The 17,200-nt window shown below is 40.6% G+C and overlaps 1 protein-coding gene across 4 annotated transcripts; it reads right to left on the bottom strand.

Annotated features, from left to right (window-relative positions):
• Positions 1 to 519: 519 nt before the first annotated feature.
• Positions 520 to 4,962, bottom strand: LOC106562334 (calcitonin-1). 4 transcript variants are annotated; one of them, XM_014127152.2, is made up of 5 exons: positions 4,849 to 4,962; positions 4,036 to 4,129; positions 3,159 to 3,293; positions 1,323 to 1,520; positions 520 to 1,055 (listed from the first exon to the last, which is right to left on the bottom strand). In XM_014127152.2, the coding sequence occupies exons 2-4, from the start codon at positions 4,119 to 4,121 to the stop codon at positions 1,349 to 1,351; spliced, it is 393 nt and encodes a 130-aa protein (XP_013982627.1). In that variant the 5' UTR covers positions 4,122 to 4,129; positions 4,849 to 4,962; the 3' UTR covers positions 520 to 1,055; positions 1,323 to 1,348. The 4 variants fall into 4 exon arrangements, with proteins under 4 accessions (XP_013982627.1, XP_013982625.1, XP_013982623.1 ...); XM_014127150.2 differs by having other exon boundaries at positions 1,323 to 1,523; XM_014127148.2 differs by lacking the exons at positions 520 to 1,055; positions 1,323 to 1,520 and adding an exon at positions 1,864 to 2,443 and having other exon boundaries at positions 4,849 to 4,961.
• Positions 4,963 to 17,200: the final 12,238 nt, after the last annotated feature.

A 17,200-nucleotide genomic window follows, 5' to 3' on the forward strand; every position in this document is an offset into this window, starting at 1 on the left:
CTGAACTCTCTGTCGCAGACGTCCTCATTTCAAAGAGGTCTTCTCACAAAACTGACTGTCCAGACCGAACAGTCAGAGCTACAAACTAACACGAAGGTGTCGGTTGTTCTGCAGTAAGACACACACAAGCTTCAGGGGAGTAGTCTGAAGGTAACCCAATACCGGGCTGTAAAAATGGCAAAATGTGCCACTAATAACATGACCAGATTGCCAGATATAGAACAGTCACTTCAAAACCTTATTCCTTATTATTTATTTTTTGACTGTCTGTTTTGTGATATACAAATGTGGCATTCAATGTATTTCTATGGGCTATAGCAGTAAAGACTAAATTCTATGTTTCACCAAATCATTTTGAATATATTTTTTTATACCTACAGACTCCTAAAATTCTAAAGCAAATGGCTAAATGATCCATTTTATGACCATCTTAAAACAATTCCATATGTTAGCTTTGTAGATATTGTGATCTAAGGGCTTAGATAGATCATTGCAGAATAAAACAAGTACACCGACCCATATGTATCTAAAATACATTTTAATCTTGCTTAGATTCACAATTGTTACAATATTTAGATTCTTCTATATTTTTCCTTCCACTCTTTAAACATACTGTACAATTAATGAAATGTGAAGAAGTGGTCTACATCAAGGCACAAGACACAGCCATGGTCAGGGAAGCTTGTGGGGGCGGAGCTTGATGTAGTCTCCGCCCCCCTGCAGTGTGCTGCTGACTCAGGATCAAACTGTACATGTGCTCTAAGCCAAAACGGGACAGAACCAACTGGCTTGTACAGGGTAATGATCTGGTGAAAATAGACATAACAGAAGTTTGTTCTTTATTTTTTGTTGCAATGTTTTCTAGGTTGTTGTATCTCCTCATGGTCATAGAGCAAAAATGAATATCGGTAACACAGAGTATGCAAGAGGTATGCAGGAAATCAGTCCTGTAGTTTGAAGGTTGTTTTTTTAAAACAGTGAAGAGTTGTCATTTCCAGATGTCTGTAGTTGGTTCAGGACAGGATGTATTGTTGTCTCACTAAAGGGCACATACTCTGCAGGGAGACAAAATGGAAGGAAATGACTGGTTCTCCTCCTTTCTACAAAACTCTAACTCCCAACTTGTATTCATCCATAAGACATAGACCAAATTTGAAGGCCGGCAAAGTTACAAAGAGACTGTCTGAAGAGTACTGAAGTAGAATAGATGTGGAAAGACAGAGGCTGGGGAAAGAGCATTAGAGATACAGTAGAGACAGACAGAGGTTGACAGTCAGAGGCACAGCAGTGGGAAGAGAGAGGAGTGTAGAATGTTGTCATACCATATTCCTGAGGACTGTTGACACATTCACATAGGTGCTGTCATGGGGCTGTCTCTCCTTCGTCGTCCGAACGCCTTGGCGCCCACGTTGGTGGGGACAAAGTTAGTGTTGCCCATTCCTCCTGATCTGTTCAGGAAGTCAGCCAGGCGGTGGGTGACACATGTGGCAGTATTGCACGCACGCTTCTGTGCTGTAACGCTGCTTTTAGGAAGAGAAAGGATAGGTCATACAAACCTCTCCTAAATTCAGGATTTATTACAAAGATACAAATCTATGAATTACAATAAAAAGTACAAAGGTAATACATTACTGTTTGCTGGAGAAAATGTATAATATATATATCATCAAATTGAAAATAAAGACATTCAATGATCTAAACAATGAGATTCAGCTCAAATTAGTTATTCAACTTACCTCAAATGTATTGTGAATTTACGTTTACATAGCAAATACACTCTGACTTATATTGTTCAAACTGTTGTGAACTATTAAATATGTTAAAAGGCTTTGTTTCACTTGAATAATTAAGAAGGAAAATATGTTCTGGCATAAAAAAATTTGTTTATTAAACAAGAACCCTAGTCATGGTTGAAAGAAGCATTGATTAAGATTTTTGTTTTGATTAACACTTTTTATATATTGTGAATGATCTGTATAGTAAAGGGATATCATACACCTTAAGATAGGGAAGTGAATCTAAATCATTATTCACTTTCTAAATCTAAAGGATTGGACTCTGCTTTGTACTTATATATTTTATTCTCTGTCAAAAAAAGGGTATTTTAACAAAAGAAAAAGAGAGCAGGGACATTGCGGGACATCAAGGTTTCTCTGCAGTCGGTCAAGCAAGCAAGATCCACATGCATCAGCAATCATCAGGCTAGGCTGGAACAGAGGGAGGTTAACTTGGGCTGATGGAGGGGAGTACCGCTCAGATTCCATCATATGAGTCTCCATAGCTTGCATAGCGGTTGCTCTCAGGCAGGCTGCGTTTCTTGCCAGGCGTGCCACTTCCCGTGTTGGTGCGGGGGTACGTCTGCAATTTGTGCAGCTCTTGGGACAGTTTGCCCAGCACACAGGTGCTGAGGTTGGAGCAACGCTTGGACATGGGTCTATCCAGGCTAGAGAGAGAGAGAGACAAACATGCAGAAACAGGCTCATAGTAACCATGGCATGCAGATGCATCCTGCTGTTATCTACATGCTACAGTAATAACACTGTATTCCAACATCATGCATTTCAAAGTCAGTTTTTACTTGCATTTATATAAAAATAACAATTTAAAGCCATGCTATCAAGTCCAACACAGGCAATTGATAATAGTCTATAGCTATAATGACCTCAGTTACTTAGGCTCATGCGGCAATCCTGTTTATAGCGTCGTAGTTAAATTATAACAAACAGCACCACTGCTGTCATGCATCCCATTCCTCTTGCACTAATTCCCATGCTTTCTTCCATTCTTTAGGGTTATTTATCATTTAGCATTCCGCAACAGGCTTTCTCATAAACAATGCTTAAATAATGAATACATAAAAATGAAGTGTTCCAAAAACCCATGCATAGATAATCACAGAGAATATATGTTTTAACTATAGATTTCCCTGTTGATGGTTGGGCGATGTCCATACCTCTGTGTCTTTAATAAATACCCATAGCTCTGACTGCTATAGGAGGCAGCAAAGGACTGGCCACATATTAGACATTTGGGGTTATATGTTTTCTTGAATAATAGGAACATGTGTCATCCATACAGTATACACCAAGTAAACCTAGAGAAAATGAAAAATAATTTTGTTAAAAACAAGTTGTGGAGATGAGGAGAGCTGTACCTACCTATTTCCTTCATTGGCTTGTTGCTCCAGTTCCTCTGAAGTCATTTGAACAAACTCCTTGACGATGGCGTTGAGTAGCCTTCGGGCTTCATAGTCAGTTAGCGTGACTTGGTCTGTCATGGACTCTAAACCAGTTCTGAAAACACATAGGCTATTAGGTTGATCACTTGATGAACTGCACCAGCACTGGGTTAAAAATAGTATGACGTAGGTTATGTGAGTTTGCTCCAGCTAAAAGCCATTGACTCATGCTTTAAGGGATACGAGCCAAACTCAAAACAATCTGCTAAAAGTGTTCCTTTTAAAAAGCTGACAGGTAGCCAACTTAGAGCTTTATGACAAAATCAATATTGTAGTAAGAATGGTGACCAAGGTCTCTCTATCCGGAATATTGAACACCCATGCATTCTACAACCATTTGGAAATATTCTACATGCAATAGCAATCATCTTAGCCTATTGCTGTGGCATTAAGTTGGATTGTTTCCAAATGGATAGAAGTGGTTAGGAAGTTATACATAGAATGGCTTTATGATTCACCGGATTGATTAGATTACGATATCGTAATCCAATTGCATCGTTTTACTGAAAAGAGGGCATTTAATGTAAAGTAATGTATGGATTTCTGTAATCACATCATGTTATCTGAAAACCAAATAATCTAAATTAGCATACATAAGATTTATGTGGCTGCCAAGATACCTCTTTAGAAAATTATCAATGAAATAACAGCAATTACTATTAGAAAGATGGAAGTATCCCAACGGATCTATGGCGTTTCCTTTTGGGATTGCTATAAATGAACATCCCTGTATTCTATACATACATTTCAGTGACTGACTGGACATTGCAGTTTATAAAACATGCTTTGATCCTCACCTGGCTGGAGCTGCATGTGAGCTGTACATCTGACAAATGACCAGGAAATAGGCAATGAGGAGGGCAGAGAGCTTCATCATAACCATGGTCCCTGCTGTAAAACACAACCACAACCACTGAAACTTGGTTTTAAAAACATTCACATTTGTCTCAAAGCAGAATAAAACAAGCATTTCATCCGGATGAAAACAAACATCTTCGTATGTCCCTACACATGACTTATCGCATGTAAGCTCCATCCATCTCAGTTTCAGTTCAGTTTCCCACTGTTCTACTGGGAGTGAAGAAGCTCCCCATCTCACACTCCCTGTCCCAATGCATTCTCTTCCCTTCTGCGATGAGACAGTCCTACCAAAGTCCCTAGTTCCCTGCTATCAGAGTGAGCCATCTAGTCTCAGTGCTCCCCTCTAACTGAAGAGAAAAACTGGGCTTGGAGACGCAGTACCAGACATTGAGGAGGAAGGCATTAGTGATACTATCTAGATTAGGAGTTGGAGCCCCAGCTAACCAGCCAGTGGCTCCCACAGGAGCCCATGCATTAGTGGAATAGCTGTAGTCTAAACCCAGCTGTAGTCTAAACTCACAATCACCTCATCTACCCTTGAAAAGCCATCTGAACTGCATTTCTCAGCAGCATCTCACAGAGGGTCAATGGCCTAGGCAAAGTTTATGCCATCTCATTATGTCCCCTCTATCATCACTGGAACACTCTGCAGATTTAGCAGAATATCTAATAGCCACAGAAATGACATCCCATCCATGCTAACCCAATGCATCATGTACACAGAAAAGTGGTTGAAATTCTCTGCTTACCGTGATTGGTTGTTTTCGTGGACGAAGATGGAATGAGTTGAGGTACTTCAAGTTTTAGACCAACTTGTGAATCTGTTGCACCCTGCTACAATACGCTGTCTTATATATCTACCACTTGGGTTTCTGTACTGGCTAAGTAGTTGTTTAATTATCTCATTTTAGCCAATCAGAGCGTTCAGCCCCATCCACTAGCCAATCAGGTACCGTCCAGCGGTTACAACAAACCAGTAAAGACGATAGAACACAAATGACGTCATTGTTCTGTCACAAAATGCTCCATTCACAAAAATCTGCCATTCATTTGCACCATTTGATATCATAATTTGCATTGAGGACAGGGCCAAATCAGACTGGCAGATACTGAAATCATCCCAAAATAGTTCTAAATATTTTAAAGGTCCCAACAATGTTCCATTGCTTTATATTTTTGAGGAATCAAGTGAATAAGACATCCTCGTTGGACTTGCTGGCAGAGCCACCTACTGTACAAACAGACACATTGCAGCTCTCCAACTCTTGAGACACATTTGTTGTGTACTACACCGTGCTTTGTTTTCCCAACTCCGGTCCTCCAGTTATCCAACAGCACACATTTTTGTTGTAGCCCCGGACAAAAACACCTGATTCAACTTGTCAAGGGCTTGATGATTAGTTGACAAGTAGAATCAGGTGTGCTTGTCCTGGGCCACAACAAAAATATGTACTGTTGGGGGTACTCAAGGACAGGAGATGGGAAACGCTGTACTACAGAATTATCAGGCAACGATCATGTGTTGTTATATTAATGTAAAATATACATGTTTGGGTTATATGATAACAACTGTTATAATATTTTAATTGATTATATTGAAACATAATTGTTGAGTTGGTCAGGCTGTTTAATTTTGATTGCCAGAATGACCAGATTATCAGAATATACAGCACGCTTAGGACTTTTCTACATCCAAAAATGGATGACATGTGTAACATTTTAGACATTATAAATTCAAAGATGTTGGCAGTTTAAACTATCTCTGTGAAATGCTTGGACCTTAGTCTTGTGGTATTTTTGGAACAATGACATAGTTAATACTTCATATTCCATAATCAATTCCCATCCCCTTCCCCATACAGCACACTACTGACTCCTCAGTGACCGGCTCTTTTCAGGGAATCAATGGTGTGGCTGACAATAGTCGGCCCAATTTCTCAGACCCAATTACAGAGCTGTTGGTCTCTGGGCATCATCTTGTTCCCCTTACTTTACATTATTGGGTAAGGTATCGTAAAGCATCCTGCCCAAGAGTCTTCTTTTGCGTCACGGAGGAACCCCATTAGTGTGGATGAGGCTTTTAGTGCTATTGAACAGAGTGCGGGGCCTATGACGGAACCACTAAATCAGGGAAATTGGACAGAGCCGGGGTCCACCCCCCTCGGTGCTCCCGGAGACAGCGGAAACTGTGGTTGTGTAGGCGTACAGGCTTGCCTGACTATAATGAATTGCCACTTCCGAATAAAGGCCTAACTATATGTGAACAGATGCAGCATGACCACATATCTATGGATCATCTCAGTCCCTACTTCAACTTTCTGTTCCCCGTTTCTAACTTTCAATTCAATACAGTAACCTTTCCAATCTATTTTGGTCAGAGCATCTCATGGTGCATCAACCTGGTGTAAGTTATATCAGGAGACAGATAATCATTGTCTTATCTGAACAGGGAGGGAGGGAACACTGACATGTGACATGATGCACTGTACTGTAAATAAGCTTAGCTGTATCTATTGAAAGGGTGTTGAGATGACAGAAACACATTCATTACGCCTGCTAAATCAATACCACACTATGGTAATGGAATACAATATCAATGCCAAAATAGGAAAGATAATTTCAATGTCAAAGAATGAGACTGTATCATATGTGTCTGAATGCAAACATTAATGGCACTCAATGCATACTGTAGGGCAGGCTAAGCATCTCCCACAAAAAGTAGGGAATTGACAGAATGTTTGATTACATGGAATAAAGACTGGAGTGTGACACAAGCTTCCGCCACTTGATGCTCTCCATTGAAAGTTTGACCACCTGGAGACTGTGGTGACACAGGGATTACAGACTTAAACATGTACACTTGACCTGGCTGTCCTGTCAGGGCTTCGCTAGGGAATTGGATGGATGTTATCTAGAATCCACTTTGAAATGCAACTTACCTCATCTCTGGCGGAAACAAGAACGTTTGCACTGTGCATCCTTGCTGGGACATTAAGGAAATGAGATGTAATCACAGAGCCTAGGTTACCCATCAATCAAAGCTCCTCTGTTCTGTGTGATCACACTGCAGGATGCTGCCACCTCTCTAACCTGGCCTGGCCATGGCAGCTCTCTCTCTCTCTGCATGGGGCTGGGCAGGCTCTCTTCTCCTGTGGCATAATGAGGAGAACCCAGTTAAACACCTGTGCTAAAATTATACTTGTGAGATCCAAACAGCAGATTTTTATATTTGTATTAATAATATATAGATTTATGAAATTACATTATTGTTTGTGTCATTGTGAGTCATGGGTGCATAGTCCTATGGGAGTAGCTGACTAGAGCTGGCTTGTGCACAATAGAAGACAATAGAAGTCAATAGATAACAATAGAATATAACAGAAGACAATAGTAGACACTACAATATAACAGAAGACAATAGAAGACAATATAATATAACAGAAGACAATAGAAGACAATAGATGACAATGGAACATAACATATTAAAATAGAATACAATAGAAGACAATAGAATATAACAGAAGACATTATACAACGGGTGGGCCTAATCCTGAATGCTGATTGGTTAAAACCGCATTACAGCCGGTGTCTATTTCACAAGTTACCACCCGCTAAATCTATGACGTTAAAATGCCTATTTACTCGGTTCCATCTGACTGCACAATCCACTGTCTCATCAGCCCAGCCAAGCAATTTATAAACTTGATCTCCACTATAAAAAGCATCTAGACATTATCTCATATTTCTTTTAGACTAACATTTAGTTTTCAACAGCGGAGAGTTGTATAAATCTTGCTGTCTGTCTCCAACATTTGCAATATTGTTTCAATATTCAAATTTGTTTATTACTATTGCACAGCAAATGCAGTTACTGTGCTGTTATTATTTTTGACGTGACTGTAAGTCAAGAGATAAGAACGTTGCCAGCCAGTATGCTAAAGGAACATTTAGAACGAACGACTGGGTTGCTTCCATAGATTAGCGACCGAACCGATAGAACAAAAGCCGTCTTGGGTAACAACCCTAGATTTGTGTAGGGACTATATCTTGTGGAAACATGAAATAGTATGAATATATAAGCCAGTGTTTGGAGGATATATTGGCACGGGTGTTCGGCAAACACCGGCTTCAAGGGCATTATCACTTTTATACAACAGGTTACCAACATATTCAAATAACGATTGACATATTAAAAAAAATAATAATAATAATTATTCATACTATTTCATCCTTCGACAAGAGAGCCGTGTCTGTGCCTCGATCTAGGTTGGGCAAAATTAAAGATGGCGGTGTTCGCTTTAGCAATCTCACTAGTATAAAGACCTCCTCCATTCCTGCCATTATTGAAAAAGATTGTGATACCTCACATCTCAAAATTGGGTTAATTAATGTTAGATCCCTCACTTCCAAGGCAGTTATAGTCAATGAACTAATCACTGATCATAATCTTGATGTGATTGGCCTGACTGAAACATGGCTTAAGCCTGATGAATTTACTGTGTTAAATGAGGCCTCACCCCCTGGTTACACTAGTGACCATACCCCCCGTGCATCCGGCAAAGACGGAGGTGTTGCTAACATTTATGATAGCAAATTTCAATTTACAAAAAAAAAAACAATGACGTTTTCGTCTTTTGAGCTTCTAGTCATGAAATCTATGCAGCCTACTCAATCACTTTTTACAGCTACTGTTTACAGGCCTCCTGGGCCATATGCAGTGTTCCTCACTGAGTTGCCTGAATTCCTATCGGATCTTGTAGTCATAGCAGATAATATTCTAATTTTTGGTGACTTTAACATTCACATGGAAAAGTCCACAGACCCACTCCAAAAGGCTTTCGGAGCCATCATCGACTCAGTGGGTTTTGTCCAACATGTCTCTGGACCTACTCACTGCCACAGACATACTCTGGACCTAGTTTTGTCCCATGGAATAAATGTTGTGGATCTTAATGTTTTTCCTCATAATCCTGGATTATCGGACCACCATTTTATTGCGTTTGCAATTGCAACAAATAATCTGCTCAGACCCCAACCAAGGAGCATTAAAAGTCGTGCTATAAATTCTCAGACAACCCAAAGATTCCTTGATGCCCTTCCAGACTCCCTCTGCCTACCCAAGGACGTCAGAGGACAAGAATCAGTTAACCACCGAACCGAGGAACTAAATTTAACCTTGCGCAATACCCTACATGCAGTCGCACCCCTAAAAACTAAAAACATCTGTCATAAGAAACTAGCTCCCTGGTATACAGAAAATACACGAGCTCTGAAGCAAGCTTCCAGAAAATTGGAACGGAAATGGCGCCACACCAAAATGAAAGTCTTCCGACTAGCTTGGAAAGACAGTACCGTGCAGTATCGAAGAGCCCTCACTGCTGCTCGATCATCCTATTTTTCCAACTTAATTGAGGAAAATAAGAACAATCCGAAATTTCTTTTTGATACTGTCGCAAAGCTAACTAAAAAGCAGCATTCGCAAATGGAGGATGGCTTTCACTTCAGCAGTAATACATTTATGAACTTCTTTGAGGAAAAGATCATGATCATTAGAAAGCAAATTACGGACTCCTCTTTAAATCTGCGTATTCCTCCAAAGCTCCATTGTCCTGAGTCTGCACAACTCTGCCAGGACCTAGGATCAAGGGAGATACTAAAGTGTTTTAGTACTATATCTCTTGACACAATGATGAAAATAATCATGGCCTCTAAACCCTCAAGCTGCATACTGGACCCTATTCCAACTAAACTACTGAAAGAGCTGCTTCCTGTGCTTGGCCCTCCTATGTTGAACATAATAAACGGCTCTCTATCCACAGGATGTGTACCAAGCTCACTAAAAGTGGCAGTAATAAAGCCTCTCTTGAAAAAGCCGAATCTTGACCCAGAAATTATAAAAAACTATCGGCCTATATCGAATCTTCCATTCCTCTCAAAAAAAATTGAAAAAGCTGTTGCGCAGCAACTCACTGCCTTCCTGAAGACAAACAATGTATACGAAACGCTTCAGTCTGGTTTTAGACCCCATCATAGCACTGAGACTGCACTTGTGAAGGTGGTAAATGACCTTTTAATGACGTCAGACCGAGGCTCTGCATCTGTCCTCGTGCTCCTAGATCTTAATGCCGCTTTTGATACCATCGATCACCACATTCTTTTGGAGAGATTGGAAACCCAAATTGGTCTACATGGACAAGTTCTGGCCTGGTTTAGGTCTTATCTGTCGGAAAGATATCAGTTTGTCTCTGTGAATGGTTTGTCCTCTGACAAATCAATTGTAAATTTCGGTGTTCCTCAAGGTTCCGTTTTAGGACCACTATTGTTTTCACTATATATTTTACCTCTTGGGGATGTCATTCGAAAACATAATGTTAAATTTCACTGCTATGCGGATGACACACAGCTGTACATTTCAATGAAACATGGTGAAGCCCCAAAATTGCCCTCGCTAGAAGCTTGTGTTTCAGACATAAAGAAGTGGATGGCTGCAAACGTTCTACTTTTAAACTCGGACAAAACAGAGATGCTTGTTCTAGGTCCCAAGAAACAAAGAGATCTTCTGTTGAATCTGACAATTAATCTGGATGGTTGTACAGTCGTCTCAAATAAAACTGTGAAGGACCTCGGCGTTACTCTGGACCCTGATCTCTCTTTTGAAGAACATATCAAGACTGTTTCAAGGACAGCTTTTTTCCATCTACGTAACATTGCAAAAATCAGAAACTTTCTGTCCAAAAATGATGCAGAAAAATTCATCCATGCTTTTTTTACTTCTAGGCTGGACTACTGCAATGCTCTACTTTCCGGCTACCCGGATAAAGCACTAAACAAACTTCAGTTAGTGCTAAATACGGCTGCTAGAATCCTGACTAGAACCAAAAAATGTGATCATATTACACCAGTGCTAGCTTCCCTACATTGGCTTCCTGTTAAGGCAAGGGCTGATTTCAAGGTTTTACTGCTGACCTACAAAGCATTACATGGGCTTGCTCCTACCTATCTTTCCGATTTGGTCCTACCGTACATACCTACACGTACACTACGGTCACAAGACGCGGGCCTCCTTACTGTCCCTAGAATTTCTAAGCAAACAACTGGATGTAGGGCTTTTTCCTATAGAGCTCAATTTTTAGGGAATGGTCTGCCTATCCATGTGAGAGACGCAGACTCGGTCTCGACATTTAAGTCTATATTGAAGACTCATCTCTTCAGTAGGTGATTGAGTGTAGTCTGGCCCAGGAATGTGAAGGTAAACGGAAAGGCTGGAGCAACGAACCGCCCTTGCTGTCTCTGCCTTGCCGGTTCCCCTCAGTCCACTGGGATTCTCTGCCTCTAACCCTATTACAGGGGCTGAGTCACTGGCTTACTGGTGTTCTTCCATGCCGTCCATGGGAGGGGTGCGTCACTTGAGTGGGTTGAGTCACTGACGTGGTCTTCCTGTCTGGGTTGGCACCCCCCCCCCCCCTTGGGTTGTGCCATGGCGGAGATCTTTGTGGGCTATACTCGGCCTTGTCTTAGGACGGTAAGTTGGTGGTTTGGCAAAGTGGGTGGGGTTATATCCTGCCTGTTTGGCCCTGTCCGGGGGTATCATTGGATGGGGCCACAGTGTCTTCTGATCCCTCCTGTCTCAGCCTCCAGTATTTATGCTGCAGTAGTTTATGTATCGGGGGGCTAGGGTCAGTCTGTTACATCTGGAGTATTTCTCGTCTTATCCGGTGTCCTGTGTGAATTTAAATATGCTCTCTCTAATTCTTTCTTTCTCTCGGAGGACCTGAGCCCGAGGACCATGCCTCAGGACTACCTGGCATGATGACTCCTTGCTGTCCCCAGTCCACCTGGCCGTGCTGCTGCTCCAGTTTCAACTGTTCTGCCTGCGGCTATGGAACATTGACCTGTTCACCGGACGTGCTTGTTGCACCCTCGACAACTACTATGATTATTATTATTTGACCATGCTGGTCATTTATGAACATTTTAACATCTTGACCATGTTCCGTTATAATATCCACCCGGCACAGCCAGAAGAGGACTGGCCACCCCTCATAGCCTGGTTCCTCTCTAGGTTTCTTCCTAGGTTTTGGCCTTTCTAGGGAGTTTTTCCTAGGGAGTTTTTCCTAGCCACCGTGCTTCTTTCACATGCATTGCTTGCTGTTTGGGGTTTTAGGCTGGGTTTCTGTACAGCACTTTGAGATATCAGCTGATGTACGAAGGGCTATATAAATAAATTTGATTTGATATAGTCCCGACACAAATCTAGGGTTGTTACCCAAGCCGGCTGGTTGTTCGTTCTATTGGTTCAGTTGCCAGAGATCCGACACAGGCGTTCAGTGTTTTTGTTCAGTATCTATGGATGCGACCCAGTCGTGTGTTCCATTGCCATTCTGGCTGGCAACGTTCTTATCCCTTGCTTGCTAGCTAGCCAACTACAGCTAACTTACAGTCACGTCAAATGTCAAAAATAATAACAGTAGCTGCATTTGCATTTGTTTAAGCTCTTTTCTAGTGACATTTATTTGGATACATCCATCACCTGAGCTAATGAGGCGTGATTTCGCTTGGCATGTTCTCTCTCGCCAGGACACTGTTGTACAGAGGAGCTAGCCAACAACACAGCTAACACAATCACTTCAAACACTGAAGCTGTAAAGACCGCAAATTAGCTGCACTTTGTTTAGTTTTACCTATTTTCAATTAACATTTATTTGTATATATCCATAAAAATTATGCCAGCTGATTCCTGATTTCGACTGGCTGAGAAATGCTGACTACCTGTCTCCTCCCGACCCCTACACGTTCATTACTATGGGACTGCTGGAGATCGAATTTGAATATTTAAACAATGTTGCAAATGTCGGAGAGACAGACAGTAAGGTTTATAGAAATCTCTGCTGTTGAAAACTAAATGATGGTCTAAAAGTATTTGTGAGATAATGTCTAGATGCTTTTTATAGTGGAGATCAAGTTTATAAAGTGCCTGGCTGGGCTGATGAGACAGTGGATTGTGCAGTCAGATGGAACAGAGTAAATAGGCATTTGAACGTCATAGATTTATTGGTAACTTTTGGAACAGACACTGGCTGGAATGCGCTTTTAACCAATCAGTATTCAGGATTAGACCCACCCGTTGTATAAGTGTGATTATAAGCTGGTTGGTTCGAGCCTGAATGCTGATTGGCTGAAAGCTGTGGTATATCAGACCGTATACCATTGGTATGACAAAACATTTATTTTTACTGCTCTAATTACATTGGTAACCAGTTTATAATAGCAATACGGCACCTCAGGGTTTTGTGATAAACGGCCAATATACCACGGCTAACGGCTGTGTCCTAGCACTCTGCGTTTCGTCGTGCGTAACAACAGCCCTTAGCCGTAGTATATTGGCCATATACCACACCCCCTCTGGCCTTATTGCTTAATTATAAATTGGGTGGTTCGAGCCCTGAATGCTGATTAGCTGACAGCTGTGGTATATCAGGGGATGACAAAACATTTATTTTTACTGCTAATTACGTTGGTAACCCGTTTATAATAGCAATAAGGCACCTCTGGGGTTGGTGGTATATCAAATCAAATCAAACGTTATCTGTCACATACAAGTGTTTAGCAGATGTTATTGCGGGTGTAGCGAAATGCTTGTGGTGTGGTATATGGCCAATATAACACGGCTAAGGGCTGTATCCAGGCCCCCTGCGTTGCGTCGCCACATACCACACCTCCTCGTGCCTTCTTGCTTAAATAGATAACAATGACAAGTCATCTGGAGAAAACGATCTCAGAATGACTTTCTGATTTACACCTAAGTAGTTGCAGTAAATGACAAAACTTAAGGTTGCTGATGTATATAATGGTTGATGAGGTTATATTTAAACATCTGTTAAAAAGATGCTTGAACAAAACATGTCAACATATTTGACGTTGTGCCTACAGTTTTCAAGTAGTAAGGCTGATTTCCAGTAAGCACAAGGTCTGTTGGTCAGCCATTCCCAACACAGTCACAAGTGGACGTTTCCATTCAACAGTGAGAACAAGTTCATTCAATGATGTCTTTGATTGATGTGTAAAATGCTTCCTGGACAGTTTGTTGTATCTGGGGGGCTGGCATGAAGTAGAAAAGCAGTTCCTTGAATGTCCTCATTAAGTGGCGATAACAAATCCAAATCATTGGGCGAGGTCTGGGGAGACCAGTTTGTTACATTTGGAGAAAAAAATAAGCATCTCTGCCAGCTGCCTCAGCAAGAAGGAATGTCTGGCTGGGTAAACAGACATCACTGGTACTAATGAGGAGCAAGTCACCACCCACTGAGTGGACAGGCAGTCGATACAGAGGAACTCCAGAATCAACGGGCACACTATTATTTGATCCAGATTTGGGCCCATATTCATAAAGCTGGCATGCAAATCTGGATCAAAGGGTCGATTTTGACATAGACAGGAGGTACCTGATTCTGGATCGGCACTCCTACTCTGAGATGCTTTATAAATACAGGCCCAGATCTGTGTTTAGGTGTGTGGTTAGTGAACAGGCACAGCTTAATTAATGATCCCATGTTTAATTTCCTTCATTTCTGCCAGTAGCCTATGGACAGAGCATAAAGGTGAGTCAAATCAAACCAGGTCAACTACAACTGCAAGAGGAAAGTTTGTGCAGCATAATGCATGAGAAGAAAACTCTATAAGGGGGTTTCTATTATTCCCATGCTATGATGGCTGTGACATCCCTGAACCAGTCCTGACCAGTCCTGTCCTGTCTGATGCCACCAGGGAGTGATGTTCTGAATCCACCTCAGACACTGTGCTTCTTTCCAAACGGCACCATATTCCCTATATAGTGCACTACTTGTAACCAGAGCCCTGCTCAAAAGTAGTGCACTATAAAAGGAATAGGGTGCCATTTGGGACGTAACCTGTGCTTCCCTTAGCCATCACAATAGCGCCAAGGTGGTTGCAGGAAGGTTTTCGTATACGTTCTAGACCCAGACATACCCTTTCACAACCTCTACTCCACATATACTGCTATCTGCAGGGCCTAAGACACACTACTGGAGAAATGTGTGGTATTTCATTGAAATGGCTGAGTAGACTTTCCTTCCACACCCCAACGTAACCTGTTGGAGACTTGCAGTGGTGGAAAAAGTACCCAATTGTCATACTTGAGTAAAAGTAAAGATACCTTCATAGAAAGTTACTCAAGTAAAAGTGAAAGTCACCCAGTAAAATACTACTTGAGTAAAAGTCTAAAAGTATTTGGTTTTAAATATATTTAAGTATCAAAAGTTAATGTAATTGCTATAATATACTTAAGTCTCAAAAAGTAGAAGTAAAGTATAAATAATTTCAAATTCCTTTTATTAAGCAAAGCAGACGGCACCATTTTTTTTTATTTTTATGTACGGATAGCCGGGGGGGATAGCCAACACTCACACATTATTTACAAAAGATGCATTTGTGTTTAGTGAGTCCGCCAGACCATAGGCAGTAGGGATGACCACATGTTCTCTTGATAAGTGTGTGAATTAGAAAAATGTTCTGTCCTGCTAAGCATTCAAAATGTAATGAATACTTTGTGGTTGTCAGGGAAAATGTATGGAGTAGAAAGTACAATAGTTTCTTTAATAATGTAATGTAGTAAAAGTTGTCAAAAATATAAATAGTAATGTAAACTACAAATACCCAAAACAACTACTTAAGTAGTACTTTAAAGTATTTTTACTTAATTACTATACACAACTGGAGATGTCCTCAGGTTCTCTCGATGCTCCAAAGGGCTGTGACAAGGTTCATTATAGTGCATAGAGCCACTCAGGAGGTTAATGTAGGAAGAAATGTGCCATATAGCATGAGCATTGCTATTGTAATAACTTGTGATTGTTTTACATGATATGACATAGACATTCTACACATTTGCTTGCAAGTTGCAAGATGTTTGCTTTAATGATTGACACTAAAGTGGGACACTTGGGGGAAAGACAATCATCTTTATATTGTAATACTCTTAATGTACAACCCAGACTGCATGCTGGTGCTGGTTTAGCCTACCAAAAAAAATACAGCCCAGACAGAATGGCACAATTGTGAAGAAAGTGATTGATCTATTCTTGTATCCTACTGATTGTAGGGTGTTCCAACAACACGGTATAGGGCAAAGTATATATCCTAATGCAACAACACAGTATAGGACAATGTATATATCCTAATGCAACAACACAGTATAGGGTTAAGTTTTTATCCTAATGCAACAACACAATGTAGGGTGAAGTTTATATCCTAATGCAACAACACAGTATAGGGTGAAGTTTATATCCTAATGCAACAACACAGTGTAGGGTGAAGTTTATATCGTAATGCAACAACACAGTGTAGGGCGAACTATATATCCTAATGCAGACAAGGACATGTTTTACCCCATGACCTAGGTCTTTTAAAATGGTGTTATAGGTTCAGCCTATGTGTTATAACTGTGTTATATCACATGAATTTGAAATAAATATTGTATTTTATTATTATACAGCATTAGGCTATGAGTTATAGAAATAGCTCTCTTGAATCAATCAAACATGAACCTTGCGTTTGCTGCACAATGCCAATTTGTCTAGATATAAGACAGGCTAAACAACACTCACATAGAAAGAATGCATGACAATGGGATCAGCCAATTTGGACTCAGGGGTAGACGTAACACAGTAAATGAAACATCCGTATTCCAAGACACTCAAATGAGTATGATATGTTAGGTTTGGTATGGTATCTATTAGTTTGTGACTGTCCATCATCCATTTCATATGATATGTTATGAATTACAATTTGTATGATATGTTACGAATTATAATTTGTATGATATGTTACGAATTGCAATTCATACAATATGTTACGAATTTGCAATACGTATGACATGTTATGAATTCAAATTTTTTGTGGCTAACTTTAGCTAGGTGGCTAGGTGGATAATGCCAGTGTTTGAAGTTAGGGTTAGGGTTAAAGTTAGGAGTTAGGTTAAAGGATTTTAAGCTTAGGGTTAGGGGAAGGGTTCGCTAACATGCTAGTTGAAAAGTAGCTAAAAAGTAGTAAATAGTTGCAAAGATGCTAATTATCTACCCTGAC

This window comes from Salmo salar, chromosome ssa11, assembly GCF_905237065.1.
Source record: "Salmo salar chromosome ssa11, Ssal_v3.1, whole genome shotgun sequence".
In the NCBI taxonomy this organism is placed as follows: domain Eukaryota; kingdom Metazoa; phylum Chordata; class Actinopteri; order Salmoniformes; family Salmonidae; genus Salmo; species Salmo salar.

What these genes read in the sequence shown, in the direction of transcription:
- LOC106562334 (XM_014127148.2), bottom strand. Translation starts at nt 4,121, where the DNA reads ATGGTTATGATGAAGCTCTCTGCCCTCCTCATTGCCTATTTCCTGGTC. An exon ending in TCACATGCAGCTCCAGCCAG is followed by an intron (nt 3,294 to 4,035) that starts GTGAGGATCAAA and finishes ATGTGTTTTCAG; the next exon opens with AACTGGTTTAGAGTCCATGA. An exon ending in CAAGCCAATGAAGGAAATAG is followed by an intron (nt 2,444 to 3,158) that starts GTAGGTACAGCT and finishes CTCTCTCTCTAG; the next exon opens with CCTGGATAGACCCATGTCCA.